Source organism: Meles meles, chromosome X (genome assembly GCF_922984935.1).
Source record: "Meles meles chromosome X, mMelMel3.1 paternal haplotype, whole genome shotgun sequence".
NCBI classification, from domain to species: Eukaryota; Metazoa; Chordata; class Mammalia; order Carnivora; family Mustelidae; genus Meles; species Meles meles.
In genome coordinates, this window is record NC_060087.1 from 64816508 (window position 1) to 64832101 (window position 15594).

At 35.5% G+C, this 15594-nt stretch overlaps 1 protein-coding gene across 5 annotated transcripts in view; it reads right to left on the reverse strand.

Moving 5' to 3' along the window:
* The window catches only part of ATRX (ATRX chromatin remodeler), a 296636-nt gene that overhangs the window by 25546 nt on the left and 255496 nt on the right, over positions 1 to 15594 (reverse strand). For all 5 annotated transcript variants that reach the window (XM_045994716.1, XM_045994715.1, XM_045994713.1 and 2 more), the window contains 2 exons: positions 8428 to 8605; positions 6970 to 7164 (listed from right to left, as the gene is read on the reverse strand). In XM_045994716.1, coding sequence (XP_045850672.1) covers positions 6970 to 7164; positions 8428 to 8605 — 373 coding nt within the window. The remainder of the gene's footprint in view (positions 1 to 6969; positions 7165 to 8427; positions 8606 to 15594) is intronic.

Below are 15594 nucleotides of genomic sequence, written 5' to 3' on the forward strand. Positions count from 1 at the left end.
CTGGTATCTGTGTAATTCCTAAGTTTTTTATTATGTTCAGTTAGCTAGCATATAGTATATCATAAATTTTGTTGTAGTGTTCAATGATTCATTATTCATAAGTTTACTATCAGAAAACATACTCTGCCTAATAAAGTCTACATAAACATTAACAGAAAAAAGTTATTACTTTAACAGTTAAAAAATAAACAGTTAAGAATCAGTCAACAAATCTTTATCACTAGAAACTTATGTTAAACTGTAAGTTTAGATCATGCTGGAAGTTTCAAAGTGGCTGAAAACATTATTACCACGAACAACTAAAGAGCTGCACCAACACTTTCTGGACATGATTCCAGAAGACCCTAAAATCAATATATTTAAATAATGGGTTCAAAGGACAACAAGACTGTTACATTTCAAAAAAAGAAAGGCAGTACCAACAACAGCAAGAAACCAATGAGGGGATTTAACAAAATATAACTTATGAGGTGGGGTGGAGAACAGAGCTGACTAAGATAGTTAATTCAGTACAGAACTGAAGACATGAATTAAAAGCTCCAATTCTCTTCCTTTCACACACCTGCTGTGACAGACAAATCACTCTTCATTTCAATTTTACTACTTGCAATAATAAGTCTGACACTGCCTTTCAATGATATATGGATCATTAAGAAACAATAAAAAGTCTAGTTAAATATCACTATAAAGACAACTCAAATTTCAAGAAAGGCCATATAAAAGTGCCAGCATTATATTATCCACTATGGATGAAAAGAAAAGAAGCAAAGGATATAGTTCTTGCCTTTAAAGAGCTGCAAAGATAAAAAGACAAGAAAAACAGTCAAGTAGTTAATAAATTAAGTCTGAGATAGTAAATCTAATTTTAAAAAATTTTAAAAAAAGAAAGTAGGGAAGTAAAAGAAGGTAAACGAGAACAGAAATACAGGAGGAGGAATTACACAGTAATTAAAGAGGATGTGATAAGGCAGAAAAAGATACAATAATCACATTATCAAGTAAGTTGAAAATAAACACTTCAGGAAATATCAAAAGGCAATAAAAATTAACTCAAAAAGGCATGCAATTTAATTATTTAGATAAAAGCAATCTGAAGGGGAAATGAAAATATATCATTTTTAGCAGTCCTTCATCTTGAACATGATGTATAAAAAAGGAAGGTATCTGTAATTGTACTATAGTAACAGGAACCAACTCTGAAATGTCTTTAATAAGAGCAGGCTCAAATACTAAGAAATCCTGCACGATGAATTTCAAAAACACCACCTTGTACCTATTTCAGAGAGGACCAATTTTCAAATTCTTATTCAAGGAAATCAAAACCAAACAGTAGTGTGTAAAGTTAAATGAAATTCTAAATATAAGCCTAGGGAACAAAGTTAACATTTACTGAGTATCTACACTGTGCTTGGTACTTCTCTATCCCCATTGCTACCACCTTACCTCAGGCCTGCAATACCTCTCTCATCTGGACTCCAAAATGCTATTAAAAATAGCATCCTATATTATTGCTTTAGAATTAAAGAGTTACCTGAATAAACTGAAAAAAAAATAGCATCCTAACAGGTATCTTTGCATCTATTTTCCTTTCTCCAATCCATCCTAAACACTGATACCCAAAGTGATTTTTCTAAAATAAAAACTTGATGTTGGCGGTTTTCTTAAAATCATTACAATCGATCCAACAGCCTGTAACACAATGTCCGAACTCTAACTTCTATGATCTGATTCTTGTGTCTCTCCAGTCTTTTCTCTTATCTCTTCCCCATGCCTACTCTCCCTTACTCTCCTTTTACTCTATTATTTTTAAACTAAAGGCTCCTAAAACTTGCCTTGCTGTTTGATGCGCATGTTTTTTTATCTTACTCTTCCTCTTTTTTTTTAAATTTTTATTTATTTTTTCAGCGTAACAGTATTCATTGTTTTTGCACAACACCCAGTGCTCCATGCAATAGTGCCCTCCCTATTACCCACCACCTGGTTCCCCCAACCTCCCACCCCCGCCTTCAAAACCCTCAGGTTGTTTTTCAGAGTCCACAGTCTCTTATGGTTCGCCTCCCCTTCCAATTTCCCTCAACTTCCTTCTCCTCTCTATCTCCCAATGTCCTCCATGTCATTTGTTATCTTGCTCTTCCTCTTGAAGGGCCTTCACCTTTTGCCCTCATAGCAATGCAAATTGCTACCCATTTCTATTTTCAATCAGTTCAAGTCCTCCTAAGGTCAACTCCCCATCTCCAACTTTTCCAAGAACTGACTATTCCTTCCTTGATGTCTACACAGATTTATATTATAGGATCCATAACTTTTATTACATCTACTTGCTTATAATAAGTACACTGATTGGACCCCTTAGGGGCCGGAACCTAGTCTTATTTACCAATGTATCCTTAGTAACAGCATGAACAGTAGTTTGCAGGTATCTGAAAAGTTTTTAATCAATGAATGAATAAGCTTCATTATTTAGGTAAATTTTTCACTGCCTACCTATTGAAAGCTACAGTTTAGCATCAGTTATTGAGTTCTCTCATTTATTTTCTTGAAGTGTTTGATTCACTCCATGACCAGCACCCTATTATTATAGGTCCTTATCCCACATTTTACTACCAGGCTAATTTTCCAAAAGCCTACATTCATCATATAACAGGCCCATTCATAAACTTATAATGAATATTATTTAAAATCCAAATGCCTCCATTTACCTTTCATGGCTCTCCATAAGCTGGCTCCACCTAACCCAAACCTCACCCACCCAATTTCAACTCTTTACCTGGCCAATATCTTCATCATACCTTGAGTCAGATACCTAAATCATTATCTTTCCCTTTGCCCAAACTGTTTCACGCTGCATCCAAACCTCATTATTTCATTTTTTTTTGAAGATTTTATTTATTTATTTGACAGACAGAGATCACAAGTAGGCAGAGAGGCAGGCAGAGGGAGAAGCAGGCTCCCCGCTGAGCGGAGAGCCCAACGTGCGGTTTGATCCCAGGACCCTGGGATCATGACCTGAGCCAAAGGCAGACGCTTTAACCCACTGAGCCACCCAGGAGCCCCAAACCTCATTATTTCCTGATCCAATCAAATACTAACCACCTTTTATTAGCCAGTCTGATTTTTTTTCCACCCAAACTGTACCTGAATGCTCCATTCTCCATTTTTTTAACCATATACTATTTGGTCAACACATTCAGTACCAGTCACATCCACACTTCATTCTTTTTCTTGAAATAATGCTACCTTTCTCTCCCCAAATACACAATCACCTCCTTCAGGTAAATCTCATACAATACCCTATTTTATTTCCTTTTAGATCCCTGACAGTTCTTAGTTACTGTGATAGTCAGAAAGGCACTGTAGTATGGTATACTGCTTTTTAAATTTTTAAAAGATATATTTATTTATGAGAGAGAGGCAGAGAGAGAGAGAGAGAGCGCGCGTGCGTGCACAAGCAGGGAGAGCAGCAGGCAGGAGAAGCAGGCTCCCCGCTGAGCAAGGAGCCTGATGTGGAACTTGAATCCAGGACCCTGGGGTCATGACCTGAGCCACCCTGGCGTTCCTAGCACCCTGTTTTAAAACCCTTTTTTAAAAAGCACTAATAGAGGCACCTGGGTGGCTCAGTGGGTTAAGCCTCTGCCTTCGGCTCAGGTCATGATCTCAGCATCCTGGGACCGAGCCCGGCATTGGGCTCTCTGCTCAGCAGGGAGCCTGCTTCCCCCGCCCTGCCTACCTCTCTGCCTACTTGTTATCTCTGTGCGTGTGTGTCAAATAAATAAGTAAAATCTTTAAAAAATAATAAAAAGCACTATAAGTTATGGGAATAAAAAGGAGACACTAAGAGAAAAAAAAAAAAAAGAACTAACATCCTCTGTTTAAATTAAATCGTATGTTGCAGCCCAATGCATAAAAAGAGATAAAAGAGAGGGACTCTGATTGAAATGGGATGCGGGGTTTGCAGTGCTGCCTGTCTGGCCTTCCACTACTCACTTAGCCACACAGTAGCCCTGGAGCACCTCTGCTAATCTACTGGAGGTTCCTTGGAATACAGTTTGAAAACTGTTAAGTTCAAGTTCTAGCTCTAACACTTATTGGTAATGTACTCTTGGGTAGTCACAAACTAAACTTCAATTTCCTAAGATAATAAATATGTATAAGTCCTTTGTAAAATGAAAGCTTTCTATAAATTTGAGAAATTTACCATTTCATAAGCTATGAGCTAAACTGGCTATATTATACAATCTCAACAGTTACACCACACAATGGTATTAACTGTGAAAGAATTCTATATTTTAAAATCCAGCTTTATTTAAAATAAAGCATTCTAAATGTCATTCAACTCTAGGATCCTAGGTCCTCTGCTTTATTTCTTCTACTTGGACTTAACTGTCTAATCTCTACTTGGGGAACAATAAAGTATATAATGATTAAGAGTACATGCTTTCAAGTTGGGCAGACTTGGTTTGAAGGCCAGCTTCACCACTAATTAGGTGGGTAAACTTGGGTAAGTTACATAACCTCTTCAAACCTTAATTTCCTCATCTTGAAAATGAAAACAGCATTGTCAGCTTTTCAGATGCCACTAGATTAAGGAAGATAATCTGAACAAACTGTTTTGCATACAATATGAAACAGTAAGAAATCAGTAAAAGTTTAACTATTATTATCTTTTTGGGAAGAGCTGTGGGAGAGTTGAAGCATTCTCTGTTAATGTATCATTCAGTCCTCCTTTGTCTTTTGTTCTTGGGCAAACGGTTATAGCACCAAAAGCAAAACACAGTAAGTAAAGTCTATAAATGAAAAAGCACGACACCTTTAACAACTCAGTACCAAGTTATAAAACAGATGGTTTCTTTACAGACATCCTATAACAATTAAATAGCATATTTTCCTGCTGGATTTTTAAAATCTTCTTTAAAGCACAGACAATGCCTTGTTGTTCTTAGTATACCCTCACAGTGTACCTCAAAGTCAGCAAATAATCAATAAATGTTTATCAATGTAAACAAATATTCCTAAAATCAGAAATTTACCATATAGTGAGCAACTTCAAAGTAACTGCCTCCTGAATGTTTGCTTCCTATCAGAAATATTACTAAGCATGATGTATTTCTTACAAAAACTGAAGCTTAAAGTTAAGTATAATTTTAGGAAAGATGCTAATTAGATAAAAATCATTCTCAAACTGAAAAGGGAAATTTCACTATTTTTAATGTCCACGTCCTTTAAAGAATACTTCTTGCCATACAGAATTAAGTAACTAGTAAGAAAGCTGTTGGGGGGCGCCTGGGTGGCTCAGTGGGTTAAGAAAGCTGTTGGGAATATAAGAATTAAATCAAGGCAAGTGAACACTATGTAGCTGTTTTATAAAAAAGTAGAAGTATATGTGCCAATATGGAAAGATGTTCAAGAAACACCTAGGTAAAAAGAACAAGTCACAGAAAATATATATGATACAATTCCATTTGTGTTTGTTTTTAAAGGAATACAAATTTACACACAGAAAAATTTCCAAAGACTATTCAAGATCCTATTCACATTCTATAATAACATAATTAGGAAAGTCAATTCACTATCAGTTTAATATTTCATAACATTAAAATGAAATTATATTCTTTAAAGTGTTTTAAATATAACATAAAAACAGATTTAAACCCCCATGTGGCCCTAAGCCATTAGCAAAGGGATCTGATAGAGACTGTCACAAAAAGTCTTTTTTCCTAGATGGTCTATCAGTAAACTTTATTTTTTTATTATTATTTTTTTAGTGTTCCATGATTCATTATTTGCGTATCAGTAAACTTTAAATGGAATAGCTCACTGATTAGAAAAACAAAATATTTTTTATATAGACAAAAGACATTTTTTAAAAACTTCCAAATGTTTAATGTTCATTTTACTTGAATTGACATGTATATTAAAAGTTAACTGGAGAAATCACTGATTCATGTTGCCATTAGATAGTTATTTATTACTCCTACCTTTTGTTGCTTTAATTGTGTCTAACCATATGAAGAACTGAGATACTTAGGAGGTTTGGGTTTTTGTTTTGTTTTGTTTTTCTTTTTTAAACAAAATGACTAAAGTTACTTTGGTAGAGTGATACCATAACTGGGTAGCTGCTCTTTCAAGTCTCTTAACAGCTACATGGAACATTAAGTGCTTGAATTTGAAGCCAAGACAACAGGAAAAGCAACCCCTCAACAATTCTCCCTAAAACGGCTTTTTAGATTAACTAGAATATGTTTGAACATATTTAGATCATTATTTTAGACCAGAGAACATGTGGCTTTCTCTTATGTTCGAAAGGGTCAAAATGATATCTATCATCATAATAAATTTCTATACTAATCTAAACAATGTCTTTTTTAAAATCTAAGAACAATGGACCAGAAGACAGATGTAGATACTACTCCTAGCTGGAAACCATGGGCAAGTCACTGAATATCTCTGACCCTAGATTTCCCCACTTATATAAAATATAAGGGCTTGACACGATTACCTCTAAAAGCATCCTTTTCCAAGTGTGAAAGTCTTACTCGCTTTGTGACAGTGAAAAATATCAAGAGACACTTTTATTTGATGATTCCTAACTGCTATATGACAGCAAAGAATGTTAAGGAAGAGATATTTCAATTTCATATAGAAATATTAAAATTATATATGCCCTTTACTGAAGATTAAAAGAGAAACATACTATTTCCTTTACGGTTTCTGCAAAGCAACTTTTTCCCACAGGGCTGAAATTTTTACTTGGCATAAAATACACATTTCAGATTACAGTATCTTTTTGCAGTTTTATGTGGAGAACTGACTAAGCACCCTCTTACTGAAATACGATTTTATTCTTTTTGGAACATTCTGAAATACAGCCTTAGTTAAATGACTAACTTTCACCATAATAGTAAAGTACCTTTGGTCCACGGTAGGTTTTTTTTTTTTTTTTTTGAAAGGTAATAATCTAAAGATGTTTACCTTTGGCAGCATGGGAGTATCCCTCTTCTTCTTTTTTTCTGAATTAGGGTCATCTAGTAAGTCTGGCTCAAAAGTATAAAGTTCAGTAAGCTCATTCATGGTAAAATGACGCTCAACCTGCTGCTGATCAACAACTCGAAAAGACAGTGACTGCTTAGTTACTTGCCGATCATAAATCTTATCTTCCATGGTTCCCTTTGTAAAAAGAAGAAATAATATATAAATAGCAAAGTTTCATAGTGATATACTCCCATAGAGCAAGTTTTAAAAGCAATGCTGCTTAATTCATGAGAGATTTCATCTGTTCACCATAGTTTACCTTGAGAAAAAAGTACATTACTGATAATCATCCTGTATTATCTGACCAATATACATTCACGTTTTGCTTTACATATTTCTGTACTTAGTGGAAGTAGAAGAGTAGTTAGATACCAAGGTGAACAGAAATAAAGAGGTACATGAAATAACATTTTAGAGGGTTATAAAAATAGTAATTCAAGGAAGCAGTTTAGTTCCTTCTCAGTGGAATATAAGTGCTCAATAATTACTATAAAAAGCCTTTCTATCAAGTCTTACTTTCTATCATTTCAGGATAGAAAATTAACAGATAAAATGCCTTATCAACTACATATATGTCATTTTAAGCCAGAATGTAAAAGAGCTTTTAATTTAAATGACAGGAAAGGGGTTACACTGCAGTTTGCCAATTATATTAAGTACCACAGAAGATCAAAAGAGTGAGGATTGATCTACCAATATAACTCGGTCTCTGGCTTAGAAGCCCAGATTTGGAGGCAGGCGGAGAGAATCGCATCTGTTCCCAAAACATGTGTAACAGTAAAAAGGCAACTTGATTCTATAAACCTGTGTTACCTTATACTGCATCCACCTCTTTGATTTTACTCATTTTTCTTAAATTTCAGTTTGTTTTTTAATATCTGAGTTTATATTTAAAGGAAATGACTTTAATATTCTTTTCCTAGAAGGTATTAAATATTCTTTGTAATGATTTTTTTGTCATTATAAGTTAACTTTTTCTTCCTACTTACCCATGTTCTTCAAATTAAGAGAATTATCTGGTAGTCACTCAAGACAATGATCATTTGACCTTTATATCTATAAGCAAATTAGATTAACTTATTTGCTTTTCTATGTATGCTAAGTAAAAGAACTATAAATGTTTAACTTTCCTGAACAAGCAAGAAAATTCTAAATCTGTTTATCCACGCAAATCCATCTCAATCTGAGAAAGCTGATATTATAGACATGGATGAACTACAAAACAGAAAATCCTAAGAAGCCAAAATTGACCTCTGCTGCTTTATGTATAGGATTAGGGTTGATGTTTTCAAACTCATTTGCTTCTCTATAATGCATACATGTTTGGCACTCTAAAAACATTATCAATATCACCCAACCTTTTACTATGAAAAAAGAATATAAAAACCGTAAACCTACCTGAGCTAAGAACCTATATACATACACAGGTTTAGTCTGTCCAAAGCGATACACTCGGAATATACTCTGGATGTCATAAGATGGATTCCAAGAAGCATCAAATATAATCACTCGATTAGCAGCTACCAAATTAATTCCAAGAGATCCTGCTTTGGTGGAAATGATAAACAATCGTCCTCTGAAAATAAAAACATACATAAATGCTTTAGTAATACGTGCTTCATAGATATTTTAATTATGATATGACTTTTTAGTCCTAAGGTGGTTTTTTGAACAATTAGGAGTTCAAAAAATTCATTTCTCACTTACTGAAGAAAACAAGACATGTCTAAGGAGTCAGGTTGATGATTTACATGTACAGGAAGAATCCTACTGCTGGAAAACAAGAGTCTGATTTAGGAATAAAGATATATATGGAAAGCACATGTTTACAGAGTATTCAAGGTACATACAGATCAGTAAATGTAGAAAATCCATGTTTAACTCCAAAGTTCATACTGTGTTCAGTACTGTTATGAGCAATAACTAAATACATCAAAATAAAGGACAGTGTGCAAGGGCCTAACTGTAGTAGGGGTGAGTGAAAGGCAATTGTAATATAGTGTAATGACATACAGAGAGAATATGTAATAAACATAGGGAGAGAAGGTAGACAGACGCAAGATACTAAAGCAGTTAAAATCGAAGCAAGAAGAAAGAGGGCTCCAGGAAGGATGTGTTAAAAAAAAAAAAAGAAAGACCAAAAACTGTAAGATCTAGGAATAAACCTAATCAAAGAGGTAAAAGATCTGTACTCTAAGAACTATAGAACACTTATTAAAGAAATTGAAGAGGACACAAGAAATGGATAAACATTCCATACTCATGGATAGGAAGAACAAATATTATTAAAATGTCTAAACTATGAAAACCAATCTACACATTTAATGCAATCATATCAAAATACCACAAGTATTTTTCACAGAGCTAGAACAATCCTAAAATATGTATGGAACCACAAAACACCAAGAATAGCCAGGCAATCTTGAAAATGAAAAGTAAAGCTGGAGGTATCATAATTCCAGACTTCAAGCTATATGACAAAGCTGTAGGGATCAAGATAGTATGGTACTGGCATATAAACAAGCACATTCATCAATGGAACAGACTAGAAAATCCAGAAAAGGACCCTCAACTCTATGGTCAATTAATCTTTGACAAAGCAGGAAAAGAATGCCCAATGGAAAAAAGGCAATCTCCTCAACAAATGGTGTTGGGAAATTGGACAGCCACATGCAGAAGAATGAAACTGGACCATTTTCTTACAACATACACAAAAATCAACTCAAAATGGATGAAAGACCTAAAGGTGAGACATGAGTCCATCAAAATCCTAGAGGAGAACACAGGCAGCAACCCCTCTGACAATAGCCACAGCAACTTCTTACTAGATACATCTCCTGAGGCAAGGGAGAAAAAGCAAACATGAACTACTGGAACTTCGTCAAGGTAAAAATCTTCTACCCAGTGAAAGAAACAATCAACAAAACTAAAAGGCAGCCCACAGAATGGGAAAAGATATTTGCAAATGACATAACTGATAAAAGGGTTAGTATCCAAAATCTATAAAGAACTTAACAAACTCAATACCCAAAAAACAAATAACCCAGTTAAGAAATGGGCAGAGGACATGAAAAGACATTTTTCCAAAGAAGACATACAAATAGCTAATAGACATATGAAAAGATGTTCAACACCACTCATCATCAGGGAAATACAAATCAAAATCACAATGAGATACTACCTCACACAGGTCAGAATGACTAAAATTAACACAGGAAATGACAGGTGTTGGCAAGCATGCAGAGAAAGGGGAATCCTCTTACACTGTTGGTGGGAATGCAAGCTGGTACGGAGCTCAGTGGGTTAAGCCGCTGCCTTCGGCTCAGGTCATGATCTCAGGGTCCTGGGATCGAGTCCCGCATCGGGCTCTCTGCTCTGCAGGGAGCCTGCTTCCCTCTCTCTCTCTCTCTCTCTGCCTGCCTACCTGTGATCTCTCTCTCTCGCTGTCAAATAAATAAATAAATAAAATCTTAAAAAAAAAATAGAACTACCCAGCAATTACACTTCTAGTTATTTAGCCAAAGGATATAAAAATACTGATTCAAAGGTGCACATGCACTCCTAACGTTTATAACAACAATGCCCACAACAGCCAAAATATGGAAAGAGCCGGGGCGCCTGGGTGGCTCAGTGGGTTAAGCCTCTGCTTTTGGCTCAGGTCATGATCCCAGGGTCCTGGGATCGAGCCCCGCATGGGGCTCTCTGCTCAGCAGGGAGCCTGCTTCCTCCTCTCTCTCTGCCTGTCTCTCTGCCTACTTGTGATCTGTCTGTCAAATAAATAAATAAAATATGAAGGGGTGGCGGGGGTGGGGTGGGGTGGGAGGTTGAGGAACTAGGTGGTGGGTAATTGGGAGGGCACGTACTGCATGGAGCACTGGGTGTGATGCCAAAACAATGAACACTGTTATACTGTAAATAAACAAAAATTAAAAAAAAAAGAACTTTTGGGACTTCATCAAGATCAAAAGCTTCTGCACAGCAAAGGAAACAGTCAACAAAACAAAGAGGCAACCCACGGAATGGGAGAAGATATTTGCAAATGACAGTACAGACAAAAGGTTGATATCCAGGATCTATAAAGAACTTCTCAAACTCAACACACACAAAACAGATAATCACATCAAAAAATGCGCAGAAGATATGAACAGACACTTCTCCAATGAAGACATACAAATGGCTATCAGACACATGAAAAAATGTTCATCATCACTAGCCATCAGGGAGATTCAAATTAAAACCACATTGAGATACCACCTAACACCAGTTAGAATGGCCAAAATTAGCAAGACAGGAAACAACATGTGTTGGAGAGGATGTGGAGAAAGGGGAACCCTCTTACACTGTTGGTGGGAATGCAAGTTAGTGCAGCCACTTTGGAGAACAGTGTGGAGATTCCTGAAGAAATTAAAAATAGAGCTTCCCTATGACCCTGCAATTGCACTGCTGGGTATTTACCCCAAAGATACAGATGTAGTGAAAAGAAGGGCCATTTGTACCCCAATGTTTATTGCAGCAATGGCTACGGTCGCCAAACTGTGGAAAGAACCAAGATGCCCTTCAACGGATGAATGGATAAGGAAGATGTGGTCCATATACACAATGGAGTATTATGCCTCCATCAGAAAGGACGAATACCCAACTTTTGTAGCAACATGGACGGGACTGGAAGAAATTATGCTGAGCGAAATAAGTCAAGCAGAGAGAGTCAAGTATCATATGGTCTCACTTATTTGTGGAGCATAACAAATAACATGGAGGACATGGGGAGATGGAGAGGAGAGGGAGTTGAGGGAAACTGGAAGGGGAGATGAACCATGAGAGACTATGGACTCTGAAAAACAACCAGAGGGTTATGAAGGGGTGGCGGGGGGTGGGGTGGGAGGTTGAGGAACCAGGTGGTGGGTAACAGGGAGGGCACGTACTGCATGGAGCACTGGGTGTGATGCCAAAACAATGAACACTGTTATACTGTAAATAAATAAAAATAAATATATATAAAAATATATATATTTTTTAAAAAATATGGAAAGAGCCCATGACTAATGAATGGATAAAAAAGATGTGGTGTGTACACACACACACACACACACACACACACACACACACACACACACAGGAATATTATTCTGCCATCAAAAAGAATGAAATCTTGCCTTTTGCCATGATGTGGATGGAATTAGAGTGTATTATGCTAAGTCAGAGAAAGACAAATAGCATTTGATTTCACTCATTTTTGGAATTAAAGAAACAAAACAGATGAACATAGGGGAAAGGGGGGGAAAACGGAGAGGGAGGCAAACCATAAGAGACTCTAAACTGTAGAGAACAAAGTAAGGGCAGCTGGAGGGGACGTGGGTATAAAGGAGGGCACTTGTGATGAGCACTGGGTGTTATATGTACGTGATGAATTACTAATTTCTACTCCTGAAACCTAAATTACACTAAATGTTAAATAACTAGAATTTAAATAAAAACCTAAACAATAAATTTAAAAAAAGAAAGAAACTAATAGATTACATGCTGTGCTGTAACACAAGAATTTAAATTTCTGAGAATGTGGGAATGAATTAGTTGACAGTTCACAGAAAACTAAGCAAATGTTAAAACAGAAACCATTAATTGAATGAAAATGAACATGTGCATGAAAAAGGGAAAAGTAATCATAGTATTGTAAATGGCTTGTGTGTGAATATTTACATAATCACAATAAAGCAAACACTCCAAATATTACAACATTACAAATAATTATAATATTCCAAGTATTATAAAACTGCAAATATTACAAAAAATATTTTGGGAAAATAAATAAGGAAAAGCATGCATGTGCATGTAGGTAAATTCCCATCTTAGATTTTAGAAAGGATATATGAAAGTAAATACCAGAATTGCCAAGAGCTGAAACCTGTTACCTAGAGCAAATCATATGTACCATGTGTAGGAAGGGGTTCGTCAAGGGACTGGTTTTGATCTCAAGCCTTATAGAACTGTTTTTTAAAAATATGTTAATATATTACTTCAATATAAATAAAACCAATTTAGAAAGATTTTATGTAACATTCTTTAAAAATATAAACAAATCTAAAGAGAAAAACCTACTCAGTGCCATTCCCCAGAAACAAACTCCTTTCAAGTTATGGTATATTTCCCAAGGTTTTTTTTTTCTAAGTGTATATATTTTTGGTTTTCCATAGATATGATATCTGTGTATATAGTTTATATTATGAGCATTTCCTCAAATTTCTTGGTAAACACCATGCTTGGTAGCTAAATAATATTCCACTGGATGACTATATAATTTGTTTACTGTTGGCCAACTTAGGAGTGAGAAAACCCCTGGAATATAGCACACTCTCAAAATGCCTTTATACACCAAGCCTTACTTTCTGTAATTTCATGAAGGGAAATAAATAACTACAATGCCATACCGACAACTATATAGTATTATACACTAAAATGCAAAGCTCAAAATTTAAATAATAGGAGAGAGCTTACAATTAAGTAAAATCCTGCAGAAAATAAACACAGGTGCTAAATTCATGTTTTATATTTATTTGGAGTTACCACATATCTAAGAATATAGGCTACAGAAATTAATAGAAATGCAAGAAAATATATTCATTCACAGTTATTGATAAGATCATAAGGTTGAAAATAATATGTACAACACAAAGGACTAGATTACACTCTGCCTATTCAATGAGTTACATTACCAATAAAAACCTACAATATTATGTGAAAAAAGCAGGATATAGAACATTATTAAGTATAATTGCAACTGCACTAAAAAACAAAATATATACATACACACAATGTTAACAGTTCTCTTTGGTCAATGAAATTATGATACTTATTTTCTTTATATTTCTCTGTATTACTACAGAGAACAAACTGTGCTTTGTTTAATTAATGGACGTATTTAAGGGATTATGGACAACTGGGGCACCAAAATTATTCCAGTTATTTATATCTATTCCACACCAGTAAAAGGATCAAGCATACAGAATGGCATAAACTATGTAGGTTAAACACACACACACACACACACACACCAGGAAACCCTGTAGAGAACTTCAAAATTCTTTGGTAGTTGAATGGGCTTAATAAGCATGTTTATCAAATTGCTATACATCCCAAGTACTAAATTAGACTGCGAATATAAACGATGAAAAAAATACCCACTCATTGCCCTAAAGGAGTGCAACTATAAGACAGGAAAACATACAAAAATAAGCAGTCTAGGGGCACCTGGGTGGCTCAGTGGGTTAAGCTTCTGCCTTCGGCTCAGGTCATGATCTCAGGGTCCTGGGACTGAGCCCCACACTGGGCTCTCTGCTCAGCAGGGAGCCTGCTTTCCCTTCTTTCTCTGCCTGCTGCTCTGCCTACTTGTGATCTCTCTCTCTGTCAAATAAATAAATAAATTTTTTTTAAAAAGCAGTCTGATTTATAATAATGGAGGTACTGATTTACATGTTATTGATGTGATCAATGACATATTCTGGTTTTTTTTTATTTTTTTTATTTTTTTTTTAAGATTTTATTTATTTATTTGACAGAGAGAGATCACAAGTAGGCAGAGAGGCAGGCAGAGAGAGTGAGAGGGAAGCAGGCTCCCTGCCGAGCAGAGAGCCCGATGCGGGACTCGATCCCAGGACCCTGAGATCACGACCTGAGCCGAAGGCAGCGGCTTAAACCACTGAGCCACCCAGGCGCCCCCATATTCTGGTTTTTAAAAGCACGTAAGTGGGAAGCAAAACTGTTTAATTTTGTGCCCAAAAGAAAAATAAAGAAACAAAGTCAAGTAAGTAAGTACTAAGAATTATTTTACAACTATTTAACCCCCAATATTATTCAATACAGAATATATAAATCCATACTGAGATAAGCTAATTAGAATTTTTTAGATTTTCCTAATACTAAATATCAGTATTAAAATATACACTCAAACACAATTAAAATATGAACTATTTGAATAATGCTGCTATAAACCCTCTGGGCATGTGTTTTGGTAAAGACATGTAAGCATTTCTATTAGGTATATACCCAAGAGTAGAACTGCTGGGTCATAGGGTATGTATATAGCATTGTTAAAGCTGAAGAAGTAGTTCCCCAAAGTGGTTATTCCAATTTACCTTCCCACCAGCAGCGTGTGAGAGTTCGAACTGTTCCAGATCCTTGATAACTCATGGTATTACCTGTCATTATTGTAAACTTTAAAAAAAAATAGCTTAAGATTCACAAGAATTTATAACAGTAGTATAGAGAGTTCCAATATACCCCTCATCCAGCTCTCCCTAATGGCACTAACTTACATAAATAGAATACATTGTCAAAACCAGGAAATTGATGTTGGTACAATACTTTGAACTCAGGGTTATTTAACTTCACCAGTTTTTATAGGTGCTTTTTTGGTTTGGTGTATAACTCTATGAAATTTATCATGTAGGCAGACTCATGCAACCATGGGCACAAAACTATTCCATCACCACACACAAAAAAAACCCTCTTTTGTGTTATCCCTCAGTATTTACACCTTCCTCCACCTCCGCTAATTTTATAGCAACTATA